Genomic DNA, 27,020 nt, shown 5'->3' with positions numbered 1-27,020 from the left:
TTGCCCTGCCTTCCTTCACTTCTGGGAGGCCCAGGTCAGAGTGCAGAGACACAAAAAGGTGTGTGGGAGAGAGGGAAGGGGATGCCATAACTAGGAGCCCAGGAACAAGCTCAGGAACATTCTGGGAGCAGAGCTTGGGAATTTCACAGGACACATTGTGGGGCCAGCCCTTCAGCAGTTGGCAGGAGCTGGGTAGACCCTGTGCCCATTTCCCTGAGCCCCTGTTCAGACTGGAATCTTCCCTCTGGGCTCTCAAGGTGGGTAGGGCGGGGTGGAGGTCTGGGGGATGCAGGAGGAGGGGGGGTGAGGGGGTAGGGGGGTGAGCAGGAGCCTTTTCATATTTTCTCTCTCTACTCCAGGGCCTGTTGTGTAGTAAAACCCTTGGTAAATGTTTTCTTGGCAAATGATTGCATATAATCATTATGTTTATTTAAAAAGAGTTGATTGAAAAGCTGGCTTGGGTAATTTTTGACTGACTGGGCCCATCTTGATACCTGAACAAGTTGTTTTGCAGGTGGTCCTGGCACGCCCCCTGAGGTTTACAGGGGCACTGGGTCCAGGCCTGTCGGATGGCTCCAGCCCTGGAAGGGCAACTTCAAGCAGCAGAGCCTGCGGCTGGGCCTGCAAAGCCAGAACTACCATTAGGAAAAGGGCCAGGCTGGAGCAGGGCCAGGAGAGGGGACCGAGGATCCAGGGGACTCAGCACACACAGCCCTCGGGCACCACGAGAACCTGGCCTGCCAGACCCCAGACCACCCACAGGGCAAGCCTCACCCAGGAACTATTTTTGGTCTGAGATGACCTTTTCTTTCCCTAAGTGATGCATGCCATCTTTATGACTGAGGAGTTTTCTAAAACAGAGAATCAGCCTCTACACCTTAAAACAAAACAGAACAGAAAATAAGGGATCCTGTAACTAAAGCACTTGGTACCTTCCAGAAGGAACTGCTGAATTTCACATAAAGACAAGATATATTTTATGTCATTTTTCCTCAATATAAGTGAAGCAAAGACATTATCATTCGAGGCCTATCAATTAATTTGTATATGTAATTGCACTTGCGATGCAATAAAGATGAGTATAACTGATATGAACAAGATTCATTTTAGCCTGAGTAGATGCTACTAATCCTAATACGTCTAACACTACAAACAGGTTTTTAAATGAGTTTACTGTCTTGTGTTCCCACACAGAAAGGTTCTGGTTGCTCTGAGAAGCATTTGTGTCACAAACAACATTCAGCTTTTCCCTCTAAGAAAACGTCCTGTCCCCATGATGCAGAGATATATCCCACCATCACAAGATTCACACATCAAACCTTCTATCTTATGATATCTCTGCTTCATTTATAACTGTTTGCACATATGAAAATGTTTTATCCGAAAAAATACAATAGGACGCAAGGCTGAAAAGGATACTTTCACCATAAAAACACACTTTAAAAAAATTGATTCTGTCGAATTACATTTGGAATTGGCATTGTCTTCTATCAAAGACCAATTAACACTGTCCTTCTCACACAGTCCATTAAAGTCAGCACTTGCAGGGGAACGTTCCAAAAGTCACAGTGTACACTGAGAAAAATCAGCTTTTAAAGTGCTCCGAAAAATAAATTTGATTCAAGGAAACAATATGGAATATATTATATGCTGAACTGTACTGGGGATAGAATGAGTTGAGACGATAGTTTAGAATAACCTTAAAAACAGATACATTTTAAAAAGTGTCTGAAGTGAAAAACACTGTACTTGAAGGTGTTCTCATAGTGCTAAAGGCTCACACTGGGATCTTTCCAGGGTGGTGGTTTTAACAGTAATATTGGAGATGCTTGCTGAACTTTCAGTCATGGAGCTGCTCCCTTAAGCTAAGTTGCAATAAACTCTGAGATCCTCTAGGAGCAAGATCTATTTACATGTGACGATTTCAAATTCTATTCTCAGGTACCTATATGTGAATTATGATTAAGCCCAGACCTGCAAAGACACAAATAGATAATTTTTAGTCTGTTTTCAGTTAATGACTTGTAAAACCTGAGTTTAAAGAGATAAAATCAAAGTCTACTATACACAAACATACACACGACATCCAAAGTAGAGCATTCACATGTCTTAGAAAGATAACACTTTACTCCTAGCAACTCAAAGGTGCTTCTTTGGCCCTGGCTCCCCCTCTCCCTTAGTTAATCATCTGAAGGGCATCTGTGGCCTTCTTGCTAGGGAAGGTAACTCTTAGATTGAAAACCAGAACCCTCTGTACCCATTCAGCTCACTGGGTACACTGACATGTTTATTAATTTAGCAAACTCTTGCCCAGGATGATGAAGTCACAGATAACTTTACTGTTTGTTTCAGGAACTTTGCAAAAATCCTTTTATCTATTTACCCTAAGACTAGACCACTCAATTACCCTCTTTAGAAAAGACACACACTTCTCACGACAGTACACAGCATCAAATGACCGCCTACTTTTCAAGATGGTCTTCGAAATTCTCTCCCTCCCCCCACCCTGTGTCCAACAACCTTAAACTATGCCACAAATTTGTCCAATCCTAATTAAGTCCCTCCATCAAAAGACTTGCCTTCAACCAGACTCCCCAAACCTCATAAATACCTGCCTTTGCTCTCCCCTTCTGAAATGCTAATAAGACTGTCAAGTTTGTGATCTTCCACAGTGAGGTAAGCTTTGCTTGATGAACAGGTTATTTTGGTGGCATTTCTAGGGAGCCAACATCTGACAAAGTCATGGAGCTCTTTGAGAATCTAATAAAAGCCATGAGGACACTTTTCCTGGAAAAATGCGCATGCGCGCGCGCACACACACACACACACACACACACACACACACACACACACACACAATTTAGCATATAATTGCAGGGGCTTCATAGGTCTCCTGAAGCCCCTGTGTGGGCTTCACAGGGGTCTGTGACCAAAGAGTAAGAACCCAGCACTACTGGGAGGTGAGACTGGCAATCTGACTTGTCAAAGGCTGGAATCAGACTTTCAGGGTATCTATGCTTGAATAGCAGCATTGATGGGGAACTCACTATCTCCCCAGGCAAATCATTTCTCTGTGGCTATAGAATAGAAAGTAGAGCTCTGTTTTGGCTGCCCAGGCCCATCCTAGCTTACTCTGACCTCTCTGCTTTCAGGAAGGCCAATCACTCCTGCTCTCACACACAGAGGAAAGTAGAAAAACTTCTCTCTTACTCTGAGGGTATGATCCCACGATCCTGAGCAAAAGGCAGTCCCATCAGGGGAAACTCGTAGAGTACTAACACGGTTTTCATGTCCAAACAAGATGGAGACTCGGGATCCCTTGAGGACATCCCAGACGTTGATGGTATAATCGTTGTATCCAGCAAACAGCAGGCGACCTTAAAGCAGGAGGATATGATGGTTATGAAACCAGTTCCTTCCTTCTTGTTTTTCTTTTCATGACTCTCACTCATGCACTCGCTCATTCATTCATTCATTCATTCACTCATTTAATAAACAGTGATTTAGTGCCCATTATGTGCCAGGCACTGTGCTTTGCCCTGGGGATTCAAAGAGGAGAAAGCACAGTTGCTGGCCCCTGTGGAGGGTGGTGGTGGGAAGGCTGACTCATAAATCATTGCAGCACCCTGTGGTAAGGGCTGTCATGGAAGTGCTCAGCTATGTGTGAAGTGTTATCTGATCATAGAGGAAGGGGGATCAAGAAGGGCACTACAGGAGACTTCCCTGGTGGCGCAGTGGTTAAGAATCCGCCTGCCAATGCAGGGGACACGGGCTCGAGCCCTGGTCCGGGAAGATCCCACATGCCGTGGAGCAACTAAGCCCATGTGCCACAACTACTGAGCCTGCGCTCTAGAGCCTGCAAGCCATGACTACTAAGCCTGCGTGCCACAACTACTGAAGCCCACGCACCTAGAGCCCGTGCTCCACAGCAAGAGAAGCCACCGCAATGAGAAGCCCGCGCACTGCAATGAAGAGTAGCCCCTGCTCGATGCAACTAGAGAAGGCCCACGCACAGCAACAAAGACCCAACGCAACCAAAAATAAATAAATTAATTAAAATTAAATTAAATTAAAATTTTTTTAAAAAAGGGCACTACAGGGAAAGCAACATTTAAGCTGGCTTTTGAGGACTGAATAGGAGTTTGCAATGCAGAGAAGGACGGGAAAAGACGTTCCAGTAGCAGCATGTATGCACAAAAGCACAGCTACACAACCGGGGAGTGTCTGGGAAAACTGAATGGTCCAGTGACCCAGCATACGAGTGCTGCCTTAACTTTCACAGGCAGCCTCCCCAGCTGTGAGGGCAGAGGTGCCATGAGCTTCAGGGAATTAAGAAAGGGACTCTTGCTCACTCCACCCCCCCACCCCCCCCCCCACCCCGCCACCGCCCCACCTCTGGAAAAAAAGGTCCCTTTTCAGGTGTGAAAGGAAAATGGAAGGCTGGAGAGGAAATGCCTAAAGGCGCAGATGCAGTTTTGATACATCATTGTTTTGAAGAAGAGCATTAGGTGGGCCCAGCCTTCATTTCCCGTGGAGTGAACTGGGCCGGGGAAGCTGCTTCAGGCAGGGCAAAGCGGGCTGTCAAAAATGCAGTGGAGGAAAACTGGTGCAAAGGTAGACTCTTTAGCACATGGACCCATAGGAAGTTTAGCTAGGAGGGGAAGCTTGGCAGAGCTGGGTTTCATTGAAGTCCTGTTTTATGGTCCTGGGAAAGTTTCTGAAATAAAATCTTACCACTGAGGGAGAAGTCCACGCTGGAAGCTCCAAAGATGATACTCTCTTTGGAATAGATGGCAACCTCCCTGTCTGCCCGGAGGTCGTAGAGGCGACACTGGGGTGACAAAGAAGACAAAGAGGCACTTTGTCTCTTTGGATCCTGTTTGGTGCATTGATGGCTACAGAGCTACAGGCTGGTGCCAGTGGCTTGTGTAGTTTGAGAGATAAGGGAAAAACCTCTTTCGTTTTCTCTCCTAGTATTTTCTCCCTCAATCCCGATTCCTATCAATCTCCAGGGATTACTGGAGATTCAAAGAAACAGCAAATACAGATTTCTTTAGGTACAAAAACAAAAATGAAAGCCCTCTTTTTTTTTCTGACAAAGAATATGTGTTCACTGCAGAAAATTCATGAAAACTCAGAAATGCATAAAGAAGGAAATAAACGTCACCCCCAATCCTAGAGGTATTTACTAACATCTGGACGATTCCCTTCAGTCTTAATCTATTTTATGTGTGGATTTAAATGGGGAGGATGTTTCATTATTGCTTCTATTAGCATTATGTTATGAGCATTTTCTCATATCATTAAATAATCTTAAAAAAAAACAGGAGTAATATGGTTGTTATATTCCTCATGTGGATATATCAGAATCTACTTAGCTTATACCCTGCTAAGTGTTTGATTACGTCTGATTTTTCTCTTTTACAAATAAAATTATGGGGAAGCCATGATCCTTCTTCTATAAAAATCTTTATATGCATCTCTGATATTTTCCTTAGAACAGCTAAAAAATAGAATCCTTAGAATAGAATTGTTCCCAAGAAATAGCATGGCTGGATCAAAGGGTAGGGAAGTTTTGAAAGCTCTTGAATTCTCCCAAAGGTATGCCCTTAAATTTTGTTAAATATTTTTTGAAATACAGAAGTTTAAAATTTTCATGATTATCAAACCCTCAATCTATTCCCCTGTAATTCTTCCAGGATAGCAAATTAGAGTGCAGTTCATTATTTAATAAGATATTGGCTATTTTGAGGGCACAGGAGGATATTTTTTTTCTCCTGAAATACAGGTCAACATAATTTGACAATTAGTATCAAAAGCCTTAACACTAGGCTGATTTTGGGCTTCCGTGGTGGCGCAGTGGTTGGGAGTCCGCCTGCGATGCAGAGGACGCAGGTTCGTGCCCCGGTCCGGGAAGATCCCACATGCCGTGGGGCGGCTGGGCCCGTGAGCCATGGCCACTGAGCCTGGGCGTCCGGAGCCTGTGCTCCTCAGTGGGAGAGGCCACAACAGTGAGAGGCCTGCGTACCGCAAAAAACAACAACAACAAAAAAAACCTAGGCTGATTTTTAACTCAACAAGTTCATGTCAGAGAATTAATTCTAAGGAAATGATAAGAGAGGTACCAAAAATATTTGCTTATAGCAGTGTTTTTAACAGGAAAGAAAACCTTGGAAAAAACCTAATGACCCAAAACTTGAAGATTGGTTAAGTAAGTGATGGCATATCCATAACATGGAAAACTATTCAATCAGTAAGAAAATATAATGTGGGAGAAAAATATGTATTGGCATGGGAAAATGTTCACAATCTATTGCTCAGTGAAAAAAGCAAATTATAAAGCATTTTGTTTAAAAACTAAAAAGACAGAAAGGAATTCATCGAACTGTGATTTTTCTTGGGTATAATGATTAACATAATTTAGTGTTTTCCCCCAAGTTTTCTTTATTGAAGTCACATCAGTTCTGTAATCAGGAAAAAAGTTATTTTTGAAAACTAAAATTAGGTCAGCATATCTCTCCTTTGGATAGGAAAAGCTCTCAATAACTTAGAAACATACCGTAGCATCATCTGATCCCGAAGCAAAGGCATCTCCGCTCGGGTAGTATCTGCAGAGAGAAAGTGTGGGGAGAAAGCACTTAAGAGTGGTGATTCCCAGTCCTGGGTGCCCATCAGAACCATCTGGGAAGGCTGTCCCATGCTGGTCCCCCAGACTTCTAGGGATACACAGACCATTCATTACAGAGGCCAGAAAGGGAGGCTCATCTGGAAGGTCCCATTGACCTAATTTTCTTCTCTGTAAACAGGGGACAGTGACACTGGCCTTGCAGAGTATTGGCGAGGAGTAAATGAGATAATATGTATATCTGTACCAGACACTGAACACAGGCAGGTCCCCTGTATCCTTGCTTCCCCTTGATCATATACCCCATTCCCAAGACTTGGCCAGAGCTAAGGGATAAGACAGTGGTTATAAACACAGACACTGCAATCAGATATACAGAGCCACGGGAAGCTGTCTGCACTGACCACTCACTACATGGGATACTTCTGGCAAGTGCCTTCACCTGGCCCAGCCTCAGTTTCTTCATCTGAAAAGTGAGGATGATAATGCACATTTCCTGCTATAAAGACTGAATAAGACAGTATACATATTATACAAAGAACGTGGCATGGTGCCAAATAAAAAGCATGCAATAACTAATGATTATTACTGTTACAGTCATCCCCTCCTCTAATCAGGCCTTCAGGGACTTCCCTGGTGGTCCAGTGGGTAAGACTCCGCGCTCCCAGTGCAGGGGGCCCGGGTTCGATCCCTAGTCGGGGAACTATATCCCGTGTGCATGCCGCACGCTGCAACGAAGATCCCACGTGCTGCAACTAAGACCTGGCACAGCCAAAATAAATAAATATCTAAAAAGAAAAATAATCAGGCCTTCTGGAGAGAGGGCAGCCTAAGTAGAGACCTGGTGGATATTAGAAGAAGAGGGTCCTAGGTAGAGGGAACAGCATGGGTGAGAGAACGTGCATGTTTAAGCTGTTATTTCATGAATATATAGGGATTTAATTTAGTTTTGTGGCTTTATATTCTATCCTGTATCTTAAAAACGTCATTTACTGGGCTTCCCTGGTGGCGCAGTGGTTGAGAGTCTGCCTGCCGATGCAGAGGACACGGGTTCGTGCCCCGGTCCGGGAAGATCCCACATGCTGCAGAGCAGCTGGGCCCGTGAGCCATGGCCACTGAGCCTGCGCGTCCGGAGCCTGTGCTCCACAATGGGAGAGGCCACAACAGTGGGGGGGGGGGCCCGTGTACCACAAAAAAAACCAAACAAACCTCATTTACTATCTGTAGTAATTTCTCAATTGATTTCCTTGGATTTTCTGGGTAATTACTGCACATGTGCAAAAAGTGATAGTTTTTTTTCCCCTGTTTTCCTTTCCTACATTTGAGGTCAAAGAGCTAGAAAATTCTCATTAATATTTCTACCACTAAGGTAATTAAGTATTCTTATTGTGTTCTGGCTTTTTTAAAATTATTATTACTATTATTTTATTTATTTATTTTTGGCTGTGTTGGGTCTTCACTGCTGCATGTGGACTTTTCTCTGGTTGCAGTGTGCGGGCTTCTCATTGCTGTGGCTTTTCTTGTTGCAGAGCACGGGTTCTATGCGTGCAGGCTTCAGTAGCTGTGGCACACGGGCTCAGTAGTCGTGGCTCACGGGCTCTAGAGCGCAGGCTCAGTAGTTGTGGTGCACGGGATTAGTTGCTCCGCGGCCTATGGGATCTTCCCGGACCAGGGCTCAAACCCGTGTCCCCTGAATTGGCAGGTGGATTCTTAACCACTGCACCACCAGGGAAGCCCTGTGTTCTGGCTTTTAAGGGGAATAAGTCTAGTACTTTCCTCTAAGTATAAATATTCTTGAGTGATTAAACTTTAAATGCTGTCCTGACAGTGCCAGCTTCTAAATATATATGTCAAGTCCTGACCTCTCTCTTGGAATCCGGTTCACAGCTCCTGCTACCTACTTGACATTCCCACTTGGTCATATAATAGCGTCTCAGACTTAGCTGGCCCAAGACAGAGCTCCAGAATCCATATGCAACCACTGCCTTCTCCCTGCACTGCCTCCAACCCTCCCTGTCTTAGCAAATGGATCAATGCTTACTGCCCCTTATAAAAGATACAGGTTCCCTGAGCTCAGGGTTCTTCTCCTATAATGCAGCCCTTTGCATGGGCAGGTGTCATTTGGCCCTTTTTCATGTGACCCTGTAGAATTGGGGCTTAGGTAACCAGCACAAAAATGCTGATACCCCAGCTACTGCCATCACTATGAGTCACCAACTATCCTTCATCTCTAACCCAGGAGTCTCATTCCTTCTAGCAGCATCCATGAATCTGTGGCAGCCTTACTTCATAGCTTGCAGCTAGGGTAAAATCTCAACTCCTTCCCAATTCTGGACATTTCTATCCTCCCTGTGTGTCTTCTTTAGTTTCAGCCACCATCATTTCATTCTAAAACTCACACAACAACCTTCTAACTGGCCGTCATACTTCCATTCTTGCTCCCCTACAATCCATTCTCCATACAGCATCCAGAGTGACCTTTTAAAGGCAAAACATGGATCACGCTAGCCACCTCCCCAACTCAGGACTCGCTAGTGGTGACCTGGCTTTTTGTTAGGTCCCTGAACATCTCACCTCCCTGATCTTCCCCCCAGCTCTTTGCAAGCCTGGCTCCTTCATTATCCTGGTCTCAATTTAAACATCAATTTATCAGAGAGGCCTGACCATTCAAAGAAATAACCCATCTTATCACAGTTCCCTGTTTTACTTTTTCTTAGCACTTAGCAATACTTAAATAGCACATTTATCTGTGCTTTGTCTTCTGTAGGACAGTAGAGATGTTGTCTTGTTCAAAACAGTACTCCCAGTTTCTGGAATAATGTCTAGCAGATAAGGACTTCATAAACATTTTTTGAATGAATGAATGAGAAACACTGACTTGACCTAGACAGGATAATATCCATTGCCCCTAGTGCAATTATATTAAAATTCTCCAAGAAATCGGGAGTGCTGTTCAGTCCCACCACAAATCAGCCATTATTGCTGGAAAAGCCTCTCTCAACCAAATAAATTGAGCCTAGAGGCTAAGTACTAGCCCAGGCCGGGGAACACTGGAGGACAGAGGAGCAACGTGAACATTCTACTCACTGACCGGACGCTGTTGATGTCAGATTCGTGTGTTTCAAAGGCCTGCACGCACTGTCCGGAGCGCATGTCCCACACCATGGCTTTCTTGTCACATCCCTACAAACAGAAAGTTACCCAGAGTTATGTACAATGCAAGGAATGTCTACAGACAGGCATGAGTTCTGGTTATGTCACAGAGACCTTTTAGTTCCCATTAGTAAATGGCTGACAATATGCTTTTCTGGCACTAGCTTTACCTAAGGCCACTTTCCTCAACTGATAAGCCCTCACGCGGCCAGAGAGAGGTCTTGGGGTCAGGGTGACGAGCAAGGGAAGGCACCCAGCCCCCTTTTAAGCATGTTTTCTTCTCTCCCAGCTTTCTGAGGGGCTGCAAACTCTCCAGAGCCTCCTTCTCCCCTTCCTCCTGGGCATCTCTCTTCACTTTTCCCTCTCTTTCCCCCTCCTCTTTATCTCTGCCTCTATAAGTCCAGAGGAGAGGAGGGCAGGTGGACAGTGGGTGTGGTGGGACCTCCCAGCTTTGTCCCAGGTGTGTGGGGCAGCCTGAGCACAGGTGGAGAGCCAGGTGCCCCTGGGCCAGCTGCACCCCAGCAGCCTAGTCAGGGTGTTGCCCGCAGTCAGCTGGGTGGCTCAGGCAAGTCACCTCCCTGGACTTCTGCCTCAACACCTGTAAAGTGAACCTTCTCTGGGTTGCTACCATGACCCAGAGAATCATGAACACTAGGCTTTCCCATACTCTCTTGCTTCCGGGAGCATTTTGATAAATTCCTGCAGAGCTTTCTGTGATCAAGCATGAGCAATATAATTAGACTCTCAAAGGTCAAACAGAAGGAGTCATGGGTTAAAATTGGTGTCCAAGTTGTTGGTTTCAACTCAGAGGAAAGGGTGGATGAGGTGCCATGACTGATGTCTCAGAAAGGCCTGCTGTGGGAGTGCCGCACTCCAAGCATCTTTACTGAGAATGTGGACAAAGGAATCAGCGAGTCTCTTCAAATCGTTACAGGACCCTAAATCAGATGGAGTTTAATACTCTGGAAGAGACAATACAATCCACAATGATATCAACAATTTGAAAAAAGAGTGTAGCTGAGTAGGGATAAATACAGTTATACAAAGACACAAGAATGAAATGTACACAGATAGGGCCAAATACCCAAGAAGAAAATCAGGGTCCCTGCCAACTCGAGGCCTCACAGCCCTCACCTGAGGCCCGGGACTAAGATGTGGGCAGCTCGGAGCAAACATCATTAGACAGCGTTTGCATCTCTGTCCTCTCTCATCACTTGTCTCCTGAGCGAGATGAGACAGGACCCAGGGGTCAGGTCAACCACCTCAGTTCTCCATTCTTATTCCCAGGTGTCCGTAGAAATACTTGCCTCTCTGCATAACACACTGTAAACTCTTCCCTCTGCTGCTCACAACATCCTGGGGAAGGTGGGGGGCAAATGCTAGCGTGCCTTATGCCCAGTTTACAGAGGATGAAATGTAGAGTCAGGTAGCAAACGTGGGTCCCAGGTATCCTGGCTCATCTGGTGCTCCTCTGCCATGGTGGCCTGCCTGTCCGACTCGTAGCCTTCAGATACGCTGTTCCCTGTGCCCGAGAGTGGGAGGGGCTGGCGACTGGCAGGGGTGGGGCGGGAGAGTGTCCCACCAGTGTCAAAGCTCTGATCACGCCACAGCGATGCTTCACCACCCCTGCCACCTGAGCCTCCTGGTGCCTAGCGACTGTCTCTAAGGCTCTCAGATGCTAACTCTCTGCTACCTATTTAAGGAATCTCAGCCCCATCCAGGTAAGTGTCCAGTCTAGTCCCACGAATTAACAGGAAGTGCCACCATGAGCCTCCCTCGTGGACAAAGGACCCCCCCAGAGATCTTCCTTGGGTCTTTACCCCAGACACGAAGGTGTTCCCGGTTTCTGAGGGAGCCAGGTCCAAGCAGAGCACGTCGGCCCCGTGCCCATGGAAGCTCTGCAGCAGCTGCCCGCTCTCCACGTCCCACAGGGCACACGTGCCGTCGCCACTCGCTGTCAGGATCTGCCGCAGGAAAGGACAGGAAGGGTTCAGGGGAAGCCAAGCAGACGCTTACAGTTCCACAGGGAAGAGGAGGCTCCTTACACACACACACACACACACACACACACACACACACACACACCTGCTAAATCTGGACTCAAGCACAGAACTCTTTCTCTGGTACTGAGAAAGAAACAGTTCATTTTTGACACCCTCGCTGTCCTGGAGCTGTTTCTGTGCCTGTCCTCCTGCAGAGTATGAAATCCAGAGGTCTCCCTGCGGTGCCTGCGGGGCTCTATACCTGCCTGCCACGTAGGAAGTGCTCTGTGAACGTTTGCTTAACAGAACCTCAAGCGGCTCCCACAAGCAGCCAAGCCCAGCATTGTGCTTCCCAGACATTAATGTGCAACCCCACACGCAGCTGCTAACAGAGAGCCTGGGGTGGGGCCTGAGATTCTGTATTTCCCACAAACTCCCAGGTGATGCTGACGTTGCTTGCCGGGATCCACCTGGAGCAGGACTTTGCTAAACACAGTCTCCTGTAGCTGGATCCCCCAGAGGCTCCCTGGGCCACTGAGTGGTGCCGACAGACACACCGGGTCAACCAGCATCTGCCGTGTGCTGACCACGTCCAGGCCCTCTGCTAGGCGTCAGGGTTTGCAGAAAGACTGTGTCCTGCTCTCCTGGAGCTTGGTTAACAGGATTGTCAGGAAGGACTGAAACCCACCAAACTCCCTGTCACTATGTTAATCAATTCCAGGGCCAGGTACACTTCCCGGTGCTGCGTTAGACAATACTGAGAAACCAAGTAAAAATAACCTAGCTGCCCGCTCCAGGAAATAGCTGCTCCTGCAAGATAAAACTGTGAACCAACTAAGCTTACTTATCAAGGCTAACAGCTTTGTAAAAAATTAATGAAACAGAAGCCTCAATTACATACAGTGGGAGACCGGAAGGGGGAGCTTTCATGTCCTGTGATGATAGAGACCAACAGGAAGAAGACAGACTTCTCTTCTTTCCTGGGAAGGATTCAGCCAATGAAAAGCCATGGACTCGGGCTTCCCTGGTGGAGCAGTGGTTAAGAATCCACCTCCCAATGCAGGGAACACAGGTTCGATCCCTGGTCCGGGAAGATCCCACATGCACGGAGCAACTAAGCCCACGCGCCACAACTACTGAGCCTGCGCTCTAGAGCCTGCAATTCACAACTACTGAGCCCGCGAGCCTAGAGCCCGTGCTCTGCAACAAGAGAAGCCACCACAGTGAGAAGCCCACGCACCACAATGAAGAGTAGCCCCCGCTCGCCACAACTAGGGAAAGCCCACGTGCAGCAACGAAGACCCAACGCAGCCAAAAATAAATTAAATAAATAAATTTTTTTAAAAAAAGAAAAGCCGTGAACTCTTTAATCCTCCCAACTTCCTTTTCCACTCTGTAAAACGGTTCTCCTCGCCTTGCTGTGTGGGGACTTGCACGTGCCTCGCCATGGTCCACACGCTATGGTTGCAGGCAAAAAAAGTGCAGGGGCGGCACCTTGCCCACCAGCTCTTTCCAGAAGCCTCGCCGGTTTCCTCCACGACCGCTGCCAAGGTGTGTGCCCTCCCACTTTAAGGTGGGTCTTTTAAGGTGGAAAATTAGTTAAGACATGATAGCTTAGGGTTGGTAAGCCCAGCGAGGTAAGGGTCTTAAAGCAAGTCCTGGTGAGCAAGCTGTTGACCTGAAACAAATAGACTGCCAGGTATTTCTCCAGCAAAGATGGGTTTATTCAGGACCCGCAGAGAACTGCATTTCAGGGTCTGCAACCATGGTGAGGTTGGACCACTCACCCTGGACCCTGAAACCCTCTAAGGACCCTTCCCCAGTTTCTTCATTTTGAGACGGTATAGCGATTCTGTCAAGTTGGGGTTCTCCCTTGCTGCAGTAGGTTTAATAAACTTAGCATTGCTGGGTGGCAGGTGTTTCTGATGGACTTGGCAGACGAGACAAGGATCACTTATGATAGAGTGAGAAGTGCTGAGACACAGGTAGGTCTGTGAGAGGGACACCAAACCCGCTTTGGCAACATGGGAGCTGATCTCAGAGGAGGACTGAGAGCTGGCCACTCACTAAGGAAGGGGAGGAGAGCAGAGCGAGCTGAGGGGAAGGCACACCTGTGCAGTGAATGAAAGGTGTGCCTGGGTACGGAGTCAGGACTTTAGCCTGTAGGCAAGAGGGACCTGTGGAAAGCTTCTGAGCAGAATGACCATATCAAGGGTATATTTTAGGAAAATCTGTCTGAGGTCAGTGCAGCTGTCCCTCAAGCAGACTCTGGATAGTTTCAAGTCCAAAGGCTGGCCCATGCATGAAGAAGAACACTGGGGTGCCTGGGGAAAGGCATGGTGGCCAGAACTAGGGTTTTAAATTTTGTTGCTGCCCGTGTGTGTGAGGCTTGGGCTCTGGTGCAATTGGGAGAAAGGCAGTGGGGATCCAGGGCTCAAGGCCTCAAAGACCCAGCTGATGGTATCGCAGAGCCCTGGAGCCAGCATGGTTCTGAGCAGCCATGGGGGGACCCACAAGGGTTAAGCCCTGGCAAGCAGAGCCTCCCTATGCCCCACCTTCCTGCTGCTCACAGGGGCTGGACGAGGTGATAAGACAGTGTGGGAAGGGGCTCTTGCAGTGTAAGTGCCCACAACAGAGCCCTCTGTGGGTGGAGATTACTGATGGCTGAGGAAAGAAAACAGGAAGTAGGCCTTAAAGACTGCCAGCATTCAGTGCACCCACTGACTGTGCTGCACCCCTAGTTTCCACGTGCTGGTGGTCTCCTCTCATCCTCTCCCTCCTCCCCCCTCTCTTCCCTTCCCTCTCGCACGCTAGGCCTAGCACTTGTAAAAGAATCTTCTTTTTCTTGCAGGGAGGGGACATATTACAAGGAAAGAATCCATTCCCACCCTGGCCTTCCACCTGCTGGCCACACCGTCTTGGGAGTGTGTTCCTGCCAGCAGTCCGGGAGGCCTAGGATCTTCTTGCAGCCAGGAGAGGCCCCTCCATGGAGAAAGAGCTGGCTGAGTTCCAGAGTTCTCAGGCTTCTTGGGTGTGGGCCCCAAGGCCCTCCTCAAAGCCCCCACTTGCAGGCAGCTCTCAAATTTGGAGACTCTCCAGGCTGCAAAGCCCATGCAGCTGCCCATGGGACTCCCTCTGGCCTCGACTTCCCTTAAGAGGCCTGTGTACACCTGACAAGAGGACTCAGGCTGGTCAAAGCGGCTTAGGAACACATAAGGCTTGGACCATGTCTTAATTTGAGAACTTGTATTTTGTGATGTGCTACAATTCCCTCCAATCTCTGCTGGCCACGCCCACTAGTGGATGCTCCACCCCAGTCCTGTCCTAACATTTGCAAAGGGGCCAGTAATTGCCAATCTTTTTTGGGACATCAGGTCCAAACAAATGACTGCCTGAAATGATTCCCTCGGTCTAGCTCTTTAATGGGAATTTTCCATACCATACTCTTCAGTCAAAGAAATGAATAGTTTTTAAAAGTTAACAGTAACTTCTTAATATTTAAAAAATATTTTAAATATTTGTGCTCTTCATTACAATGTAAGTAAAAATAAATTTTATAAACCAAACATTCATTATGATAAATGCACTAAACAGATCCTCTAACTCATTGTCACTCATTTATTCTGGAATGTAGAGAATCTGTAGGTCTTATACCAGCTTCTTGAGGTTTTTGCTTTTCATCTTAGATCCCAGAGCTGGAAGGAAGCTTAGTTCATGAGTTCAGTGGTACCCAAACTAGGCTATGCGTCTGAATCACCCATGAAGCTTTGCGTTAATATAAATAACGAAACAGTAAGAGCTAATGTTTATTGATATTTACTAAGTATTTGAGATGAATCATCTCATTTAATCCTCAGAAAACCTCATGAGGGAGGAATTTACTACGATCCTCACTTGCAAGTGAGAAAAACAAAACACAGAGAATAATAAAAGCTTGTTCAGGATTCACCATCCAGAAGAGGAGACTAAACATCCTCTGTTGCTTTGGCTGCCCCTCAGGCCCAAAGACATCCGATGTGGCCACTGCAGCAGCCAGGGCAACAGCACTCTCTACTGCACAGGCCTGCAAGACTCCTGGTCGCAAATAACAGGTGTAAACGCTGCCCTCTAAGTCGGAACAGCCCTCCCGTCAGAAGTGAGACAATTACCCATCCCCGGGTCTCCTTGCCGCTATCCTTGCCACCCCCCAACCCCGCCGCTGACGTCAGTCAGCTGAAGCCAGAGTGGCCTTTAATCTGACTCAGTCTCCTCCTTCAAACAAACCCAATCTGCCCCAGCCCCAGCAATGGCTCCCTGCCATTTGTAGGGTCACCCCCGCCACTCAGGGCACCCTGTGGTCGGGCCCTGCCCACCTCTCAGGCCACCTGCCTCCTACAATGCTCCCCTCCACCTCACTGGCAACACACTTGTCCTCCAGGGTGGCCCCTGCAGCACGTTTACGACCCCCCACTCCTGCTCTGAGCTCCCAGCCTCCCCGGCTATTCAGTCACCCCCGGTATCTGGCAATGCGGGTGGTGGCATCTGCGCAGGTTTTCTGGAAAGATGTGACAGAGACACGATAGGATGCTTTAGGACTTGTGAGAGAAAACGTGGCCAAAGCATTGAAGTTGGATTGTCTCCACTTTGTGGCTTGTTCAAAGTAGGGCACAGATTTACCCTCTGATGCTTTTTCTTTTCGAATGTGTTAAAACGGGAGTGTAAAACAGGTACGATGAGGCGTGTCACGTACACAACTCTGAAAGTCAGCACCTGTGAAGTTTTATATACGGAGGCACCTTGGAACCACCTCTCTGACCCAGACAGGAATTCCTACCACCCCAGAAGGTTCCTTGACCCACTTCCACCCCCACCAAGTCAATTAGAGGAGGAGGTTCAATATGGCATGGAGTTCATCTCATCTCTGCCAACAGTCAACAGCCTTGACTTTCCCCATTTCTGATTTTATTAAAAATAATAATATAACCAGGAATTCCCTGGTGGTCTAGTGGTTAGGATTTGGCCCTTTCACTGCCGTGGCCTGGGTTCAATCCCTGGTAGGGGAATTGAGATCCCACAAGCTGAGTGGCATGCTCAAAAAAAAATATATATATATATATACACATATACACACACATATATACACATAAACATATATACACGTATACACACACACATATACACACATATATAAACATATACACACATATTTACACATAAACACATATAAACACATATACACATAAACATATACACGTATACACATATACACACATATATACACATAAACACATATAAACATATATACACATACACACACATATATACACATAAACATATATACACGTATACACACACATAAACATATACACACACATATATACACATACACACACATATAAACATATATACATATACACATATATATGAAAAACAACAGGAGCTTCCTCTTAGAGTCAACTGGAGTGCACACAGCCTCCTGTGAAGAGGGACACCAGCACAGCTTCCTCGCCTGCAACTCTGCTTTAGCTCTCCACGACCAACCCTGCTCCCCAGCAGGCTGGCCCGTCATCATGCGTCCCCTTATTTACCTGCATGTCAGAGTTGGTAAAGCTGCAGGCCGACAGGTAGTTGGTGTGCATAGCAACAGACTTCTTTTTGGCAGCCATGTTTTCATTTTTGTCAAACGTCAGTGGATACACAGAACACTTATTATCCAAGCCACTAGCATGGAAAGACAGAAGTGTCAAATGTTAACATAGGGCAGTAGAATATGCGTATGCTTTCTCATTCACACAAACTTTTCAAATTGTTTTCCTTTGGCAGTATCATATGCTGTAACCTTTCCCTCAGCTTTTACTTTGAAGATTTTCAAATGTACAGTAAAATTGAAAGAGAAAATAGTACAATGAACACCCAGATCTCTTCACATACGTTCACTAACTTAACATTTTGCCATATTTGTGGCAGCAAATTCTGAACCATCTGAATACAAGTGGCAGACATGACACATTACATCTAAATACTTCAATTTGCAAATTTACATCTCCTAAAAATAAGAACATATTCTATAATCACTAACTCATTATCACATCTACGAAAACAGAAATTCCATAACACCATTTAATAAGCCATCCATATTCACTCTTTCCCAACTGTCTCCAGGATCCAGGGCCCATTTAGATCCACACATTACATTCTGTTTTTATATCTTTTTTAGAACTTTTAATGGAGAACAGACACATTTTTTTGGTTGTTTATAATGAGAGAACTTAGGTCAGTTGTCCTACAGAATGTCACACAGTCTGGATTTGTCATGTTGTTTCTTAATGGTTATATTTAAGTATAACATTTTTTAAAAATTTTATTTTATTTTACTTATTTTTGGTTGCGTTGGGTTTTCATCACTGTGCATGGGCTTTCTCCAGTTGCAGCGAGCGGGGGCTACTCTTAGTTGCAGTGCATGGGCTTCTCATTGCAGTGGCTTCTCTTCGTTGCAGAGCACGGGCTCTAGGTGTACGGGCTTCAGTAGTTGTGGCACACGGGCTTCAGTAGTTGTGGCTCGCAGGCTCTAGAGCACAGGCTCAGTAGTTGTGGCACACGGGCTTAGCTGCTCCGCGGCATGTGGGATCTTCCCGGACCAGGGTTCAAACCCGTGTCCCCTGCATTGGCAGGCAGATTCTTAACCACTGCGCCACCAGGGAAGTCCCTCAAGTATAACATTTTTAACAATAATATAAATGTGATATATAAAGGTGATATTGTGTTATTTCTTTCTTACTGCTTCACTTTAGGAGGCTTGCAATGCCTCTTGTGTCAAGATTGGTGACGCCAGCTTTGATTACTTGGTCAAAGTGGGGACCACCAGATCTCTCCATGGTAAGGGTGATTTGTTTGTAATTACAAGCATATTTTGTTTTATTGCGCTTTGCTTTATTGCATTTTTACAAATTGAATGCTTGTGGCAACCTGGCATCAAGCAAGTCTATTGGTATCATTTTTCCAGCAGCACTTGCTCACTCTGTGTCTCTGTGTCACATTTTGGTAATTCTCACAAATATTTCAAACTTTTTCATTATTGTTATATTTGTTATGGTGATCTGTGATCAGTAATCTTTGCTGTTACTATTGTAATGGTTTTGAGGCACCATGAACCATGCCCATATAAGATGGTGAACTTAACCGATAAATGTTGTGTGTGTTCTGGCTGCTCCAACTGACTGGCGTTCTTCTCTCTCTCTCCCTCTCCCCAGGCCTCCCTATTCCCTAAGGCACAACAATATTGAAATTAGGCCAATTAATAACCCTACAATAGCATCCAAGCATTCAAGTGAAAGGAAGAGCTGCATGCCTCTCACTTTAAATAAAAAGCCAGAAATGATTAAGCTTAGTGAGGAAGGCATGCTGAAAGCCAAGACAGGCTGAAAGCTAGGCCTCTTGTGCAAAACAGCCAGGCTGTGAAAGCAAAGGAAAAGTTCTTGAAGGAAATTAAAATTGCTGCTCCAGGGAACACATGAATAAGAAAGCAGAACAGCCTCATTGCTGAAAGGAAGAAAGTGTTAGCGGTCTGGATAGATGAAACCAGCCACAACATCCCCTTAAGCCAAAGACTAATCCAGAGCAAGGCCCTGACTCTCTTCAATTCTATGACGGCTGAGAGAGGTGAGGAAGCTGCAGAAGAAAAGTCTGAAGCTAGTAGAGGTGGTTCATGACATTTAAGAAAAGAAGCTGTTGTCCATAACATGAGTGCAAGGTGAAGCAGCAAGGGCTGATGTAGAAGCTGCAGCAAGTTATCCTGAAGATCTAGCTAAGATCAATAATGAAGGTGGCTACACCAAACAACAGATTTTTAATGTAGACAAATGAGCCTTATATTGGAAGAAAATGCTATCTAGGACTTTCACAGCTAGAGAGGAAAAGTCAATGTCTGGCTTCAAAGCTTCAAAAGGCAGGCTGACTCTCTTGTTAGAGGTCAATGCAGCTGGTGACTTTAAGTTGAAGCCGATGCTCATTTACCATTCCCCAAATCTTAGGACCCTTAAGAATTATGCTAAATCTACTCTGCCTATGCTTTATAAGTGGAACAATAAAGCCTGGGTGACAACACATCTGTTTACAACATGGTTTACTGAGTATTTTAATCCCACTGTTGAGAACTACTGCTCAGAAAAAAAGATTCCTTTCAAAATATTACTGCTCATGAACAATGCACCCAGTCACCCAAGAGCTCTAATGGAGATGTACACAAGATTCATGCTGTCCTCATGCCTGTTAACACGACATCCATTCTGCAGCCCACGGTTCAAGGAGAAATTTTGATTTTCAAGTCATTCTTTAAGAAATACGGTTCGTAAGGCTATAACTGCCATAGATAGGATTCCTCTGATGGATCTGGGCAGAGTAAGTTGAAAACCTTTGGAAAGGATTCCCCATTCTAGATGCCATTAAGGCCATTTGTGATTCATCGGAAGAGGTCAAAATATCAACATTAATACGAGTTTGGAAGAAGTTGATTTCAACCCTCGTGGACGACTTTGAAGGGTTTAAGATTTCAGTAAGGGGTTCAAGACTTCAGTGGAGGAAGTAACTGCAGATATGGTGAAAACAGCAAGAGAGCTAGAATGAGCAGTGGAGCCTGAAGATGTGACTGAATTGCTGCGATCTCATGATAAAACTTGAACGAGTGAGGAGTTGCTTCTTACGGATGAGCAATGAAAGTGGTTTCCTAAGATGGAATCTACTCCGTGAAGGTGGTTGAAATGACAACAAAGGATTTAGAATATTAATAGACTTAGTTGATAAAGCAGTGGCAAGTTTTGCGAGGATGGACTCCAATTTTGAAAGTTCTACTGTGGCTATAATGCTATCAAACAGCACTGCATGTGACAGAGACATTGTTTGTGAAAGGAAGACTCAATCGATACAACAAACTTCACTGCTGTCTTACTTTAAGAAATATCCACAGGCACCCCAGCCTTCAGCAACCACCATCCTGCTCAGTCAGCAGCCATCAGCACTGAGGCAAGACCCTCCACCAGCAAAAAGATTAAGACTCATTGAAGGCTCAGTTGATGGTTAGTATTTTTTAGCAATAAAGCTTTTTTTTTTTTTCCTTTGCGGTATGCGGGCCTCTCACTGTTGTGGCCTCTCCCGTTGCAGAGCACAGGCTCCGGACGCGCAGGCTCAGCGGCCATGGCTCACGGACCCAGCCGCTCCGCGGCATGTGGGATCCTCCCGGACTGGGGCACGAACCCGCGTGCCCTGCATCGGCAGGCAGACTCTCCACCACTGTGCCACCAGGGAAGCCCAGCAATAAAGCATTTTTTAATTAAGGTATATACATTTTTTTTTAGACATAATGCTACTGCACGCTTAGACTATAGTATAGTGTAAACATGACTTTTATATGCACTAGGAAACGAAAAAATTTGTGTGACGCACTTCATTGTGATATTTGCTCTACTGCAATGGTCTGGAACCAAACCTGCAGTATTTCCAAGGTATGCCTGTAATAATAATCTGTGGTGTGACACCTTTAGGTCATGTTAATATCCTGTTGCCAACAACCATCATACAATGGCTTTAGCATGATTAACCTTGCTTGAATAAAATATTACTTTATGATACAAAATGGTGATCCTCTAATTTGATAATTCCTTCTGCATTTATTAGCTGATATTTTTCTGTAAAGACAAATCCCATCCCTCCTCCTCCCAGTATCACTGCACACCCATGGATTCTTTTTTCTCTTCAACTGGGTTATGATCCATTACTACCATTATTCCATGTGATGCTAAAATTATCCCAATTTGGAAAGTTGGCGGGGGGCCCTTCAAGCGGCTCCTGTTTCTGTTTGATAAGATTCCATTAATATGACTTGAGTGTTCCCTTGCTTTCTGGAACAAGAAAATATCCTAGGCTCACTTTACTCTTTTCCTGCCCTAGACCTACAATCAGTCTTACTCCAAGGAGCTCTGCTTCCATTTAGTGGGGAATGACATTTAGGAGGGGCACTCCCTTCTGAGGCCCTGGGGAACCTAGGGGACCCCTTTGCCTTTCCAACTGCTTGGAGGTGCCCGTGTAGACTTGGGTAGTCTCTTACCAGTAACTAGCTTTGGCAGCATGTTTATAGATGGTGTGAGTGGGAATGATTTGCACTTGGCTGTGACAATGAACCAGCATGCTTCAGACTATGGGCTTCCCTGACTCTCAAGGTGAAACATGTTCTCCTATTCTGAAGCTTCAGAGTAATTTCTGCAGCTCTGTGGGGATACTCACTCACACTTGGGTTTATTTGCATTGCTATGAGAAGCAGAAAGGTTTTGCAATGTGATGCATTTGGTATTGCATCTCTGCTTTAGTACCTAACTCATTCTGTGATCTTTGTTATGTTTTTTAGCCTCTCTAAGCCTCAGTGTTCTTAACTATAAAATGGAGTGGATCCCACCCACCTTTCACAAGGGGCTGTTGTGAAGATGATATAGAGTTCAGAATGGCTCTTGACACATGATAGAGGCTCAGTAAGTGGTTATTATTGTTATTTTTTTATTCTTGCTTGGAGGCAGGTACTATGTTTTATTCATCTTTGAATTTCCCTAGGACACCCAGTCCAGTGCCTTGCACACAGGTGCTCATAGCAAGTGTACAATACCTGAATGAAGGCTTCTTGGTGATATGGCTTCAAATAAAAAAATACACATATATGTATATAAAATCAACTGACACATTTTTTTGAGAAGGGAATTGTGTATATACTGGTGGAGTTTTAGCTTTCAAGTTTGGAACCAACTGAGAGATAGACCCAGATGAAGAGAAAAACACCCTTTTGTCACCTGTAACGACATTTAGAGAATATGACATAGGTGTGGATCTGTGTGATAATGGAGTTACAGGGATGTCACAAAGCCATAGCTGGGAAACACTATGTTAGATTATCACTGGAAACTCAAAATGAATCGCAGCATGGTCTGAGTAGGGCAGACGGTGCTTTTATCTAAGATGAGGACTCAGTCTTTCTCAGTTTAGTTTTTCTGCTCTCTCCTCATCCATGGGACTCCTGATATTTTAAAAAGTGCTTTCCCAAATATTCACACCTTGAACTTCTACTTTGGTTTTTATATCAGCCTGTGAGACAGCCAGTGCAGGTCTTGACCATCTACCACATGCCAGGACCTGGGAAACAGAGATGACAAGAGATTAAGGCACCAGCCATTCCTCCACTCTGTACTCTCTCTGAACCGGGTGTCACCAAAAAAGCTGTCTACCTGGGCCTTGTAAAATTATTCTCACCCCTGACTGTCCCCCTGTCCTCCTGGAAATCCTTCCACTGGGTTTCATGTAGTGAGGGTTAAAATAAGAAATAGCCTACAGAATCATTTTCTGAACTACTATTGAAGACATTGTGTGCTATATCATTATATTCATCATATATCACAGAAGGATATACCCAATGTGTTCTTTTTGTAATTTGGTGCTAGACATCTGATATCTCAATAGCAAATATTGAGAAATTTGTATAACCCATCCAACTCTATGCATTTGCTAGAATTAATGCCTGATTAGAAACATATTACCCGAGGGTTTTTTAAAATGTAGAGTATTTATCATTCCTACTGAGTACTGAAGAATTAACCTTACTTAATGGAAGGTCTGGCCTTTGCCCTTCGCTACTGGGAGGTGATCTCTAAGGCCCTGGAATGTCCTGTCTGTTGGGAGTGTCTTTGCCTGGGGTTTTGGCCACTGGACAGTCTAACACTGTGATCTGTGATGGAGGTTTTGGGACACATCCTGTGAGTTCTCACCTCTGAAGGAAGTAGAGACTAAAGATATTAACCTGACCTCCAGGAGAGAGGTCATAGAACAGTATTTTATGGCCAACAGGACATGTGAAACGCTGCTGTGTCACCCATACTTACCCGCATGCAATGGCACATCCCGACGGGGCATACGCACACGCCATCACCCACGTGCAGGGCATTGTGACCGCGTGCTCCTGCAACACAGCACACACCATGCACGCGATGAACGAGGGCACTGCTACACAAGCGTCAGTTTTTACCAAGTAAAATCACTGAAGCGTCTACCAAATTACTTTCTAGTTTCAAAGGTCAGTGGTTTGGGCTGAGACTGATGAGGAGACTCAGATCCTCTATAATCAACCAAGCTTTATGTCATACACTCTAAAAGTTAAAAATCTCGACTAGCAAAAGAATATCCGTAACGTCTTACTTCTTTCTTACTGTTGTACTCCCCCTGCTGTTCTGAATGAATATTGGGGCTCATTTTCTTTGAAAGATCCGTCTCACATACGTATGTGCTTCGCCTTATTTACTCAGATTCCCTCTATTTTAAAAACGTATTCTTGAATGATTTTTTACATGTATGTTACAAGTTTGTTTACCTGTGAGTGAGCATGCAAGAGCCTCTGTCCTCTGTGGGTCTTAAATCATTCCTGGGCAGGTAGGAATGCGGGTGGGCTTGGGGAGGGGGATTAGAGCTGTGCTCTGGGAGAAAAGGAAACCTGTAACATGGAAGCATTCAGAGGAGGTGTAAGTCCTCGGCTCCTGGCTGGGGTCTGAGTCACCCGTATTCTCCTGCACGCATATAAGCAACGAAGGCATGATTCAAAAAACTTCTGAGTCTGTGGCCCTGTTTCCATGGGAGCCATGGGCCCTGGACCTGGTTCTAACACCAGCGAGATGTGCAGCCTCACACAGGCTGGCCATTGTCTTACCTCATTCTCCTTCTCCGTCTGGGAAGGGAGAGGATGGGACTAGATGGTTTGTAAAGTACATTCAAGTGCTGGTCTTCTTTCCTGTTATGATTCTCTGTGTTTTCGTGGGGAGACATGGGCCTTGATACTGCCTGTCAAAGTTCTTTGTCACTCATGGAGTAGTAGCCCTTCAGACATCATGAATAACCTACTTCCACGAACGAGTGGCCACTCTCAGCACAGGACATCCCGGCCCCTTTGCTGACAAGTGATAACTATGGCCCTGCCAGGGACCACAAGCGGCAACCCAATGGCTCCCCAGACATCAGGAGGCGTGTGCTCTACGCCATGCTAAGGCATAAACAGAAGCAACCCCCTAGCCCCACCCCTGAAGATGCTGAGGAGTTCTGGAGAGGCAGAGTGATGTATAGGAAAGCCCTCTGCAAATTGTTACGCTGTCATTTTTATTATTCCCCAGGGGCCTGACCATTCCGGACTCTGCTCTACAAGATGGTTCTGGGCCCCCTTGAGCAGGTTGTATAACAACTGCCTATTATGACACTTACTGAACACGTTCAATAATGCGGAATAAGGACGCTGTTCAATTTGAGACAGATAATAGGTTTCTTTTTTATAAAGTGAAAAGGAAGACTTTCTTTCTAAGTAAACACTGGAGTCCATATTTAATATACAGTACTTGTTACTGCAAATGCCAACACGATGCAGGCATGCAAGCGCACGTACACGTAGATTCTGGCCTTTCTGTTTCATTACAAGTCTAAACTTAGGTCTCACTTGGAGCAGTACATGCCTATGCCAGACTTGCAAGGGGCTGAGACTCCACGGCATCCCTGTGAAGAGCAGTTTAACCCCACTGAGGTCTCAGCTCCCCACCCACTGTTTGCTCAAGTCCACGTGCTATGGAGTCTAGTCGAAGCCAGAGAAGGGGAGAGGAAACTGGGGGTTGGGTACCTCTTATCATCAGCCAGAAGAAAAATCCTAAATGCGGTAGTAGCACGTGTGAATGTGACAAGTTTCGGGGCCATGCCCTTTCCTGTTTCCTTATCGGCACCCTCTATGTTCGCCCTGCATGCTCTTCTCTGGGCGAGGTGTTCGGCTCAAGAGAGGAATGAATGCTACAGTGCGCTGCTGAACCATCCGAACACGGGTGGGCTTTCATGGGGTTTGCACCCCCAAATAGGCTCCTGAAGGGCAGGGAGACCAGTAGTGGGGTGCTTGGAGAGGACGAGGACAGGGCTGGGGTTCTGAAGTGCCTCAATCCACCAGGGACAATGCCTTACCTTGTTAGTAGTGAAGGAATCCCACACGATCACCTTCCCATCCTGGAAGGAAATGAGTAAACAGTTGAACAAGCTAGAGGTCACCACTGGGGAGATGGAAGCGGGGAGGGGCAGTATAGGGGTAGGGGATGGAGAGGTACAAATTGTTATGTATAACATAAGCTACAAGGATATAGTGTACAACACAGGGAATATAGCCAATATTTAATAATAATTATAAATGGAGTACATAACCCTTAAAGCTTGTGAGTCACTATACTGTACACCTGTAACTTATATAATATCGTACCTCAACTACACTTGAAGAAAAACAAAAAAGAGTGAACAGTTCAAAAATTGTCAACAAGCCCTAACACGTTAACTGCTGAGAACCTCATGGAAAGCCAAGTCCAGCTGGGCAGTGCCAAGTGGAAAGCCAGAGCAAGTATCTGGACAATCAAGACCCTCCAACCCATCCTTGAAGAAATGGGAGTGGGTGGCGACAGCACTTTCCAGCCTGATGCAAGTCTCAGTTCTCAACCTTGCATCCCTTGTGTAGATACAATGACAGAAAGCAACACTCAGACACTTCTTTTATGCCAATTATAAACCAAGCACAAATTGTTGGTAAACTGTCATCACCACCGTACCCCGAATGTCAGTAAGTTATACAGGGATAAGGTAAAGCTGAAATTACCTTCAGATGCCTGACAGTAACTAATGGTCCCCCCACCCCACCTCCCCAGCCTGTCCTCCCTACCATTCGCCTGAGTCCACGTTCCCTGCAGGACCGTGTAAGAGCCCCACCCCACTCTTCGCCCCCCTCCCTGTGTGGAAGCTGTGGAGGGGGACTGGGTGGGTCTGACATCAGTCTGACTCCCCCAGGTGCTCAGGGACATCACAGCCTCACCCCCACCCACCCTGCAAAACAACATGGGACTCACACCTATGATGGTGGGGACCCCCGTGGGCAGCTGTTCCGGAAACAAAGAGCACTCCCTGTGGAGGGTGAGCTCTAGGCGATGCCACAGACAACACGGCCACTTTCACTGCAATCGTTCTGCAGCCCCAGTAGGGAGTGTGGGGAGGGGCTATGATGCCATCTGTTTGTAATGCAAACCCATCAGAGATAAACCCACGTAAGCCCCGGTCACTGCAGTGCAGTCGTCTACCCAGAACGTGGTGTAAGGGTTGTCTGGGCCCCCAGGCTCCCGCTGGCAGTGGAGGAGGACGGCTGAGCCGACCTCCTTCAGCACATGGGTCCCCCCCACATCCTCAGGGATGGAGAATCT

At 46.0% G+C, this 27,020-nt stretch overlaps 1 protein-coding gene across 1 annotated transcript in view; it reads right to left on the bottom strand.

The window, feature by feature from the left end:
• Window positions 1-508: 508 nt before the first annotated feature.
• GNB5 (G protein subunit beta 5) overlaps window positions 509-27,020 on the bottom strand; it is a 42,854-nt gene continuing 16,342 nt past the window's right edge. The window contains 9 exon segments of the mRNA XM_089907223.1: window positions 509-1,947; window positions 1,950-1,974; window positions 3,211-3,377; window positions 4,735-4,865; window positions 9,709-9,808; window positions 11,599-11,742; window positions 17,328-17,460; window positions 23,652-23,728; window positions 25,750-25,791. Coding sequence (XP_089763349.1) covers window positions 1,906-1,947; window positions 1,950-1,974; window positions 3,211-3,377; window positions 4,735-4,865; window positions 9,709-9,808; window positions 11,599-11,742; window positions 17,328-17,460; window positions 23,652-23,728; window positions 25,750-25,791 — 861 coding nt within the window. The 3' untranslated portion in view covers window positions 509-1,905.

Source organism: Delphinapterus leucas, chromosome 2, assembly GCF_059928025.1.
Source record: "Delphinapterus leucas isolate spDelLeu-1000000601 "Yukka" chromosome 2, BTC_Dleu_Yukka2, whole genome shotgun sequence".
Lineage (NCBI taxonomy): Eukaryota > Metazoa > Chordata > Mammalia > Artiodactyla > Monodontidae > Delphinapterus > Delphinapterus leucas.
Note: the sequence above shows the minus strand (reverse complement) of the source record. Positions and strands in the feature narration are given on the sequence as shown.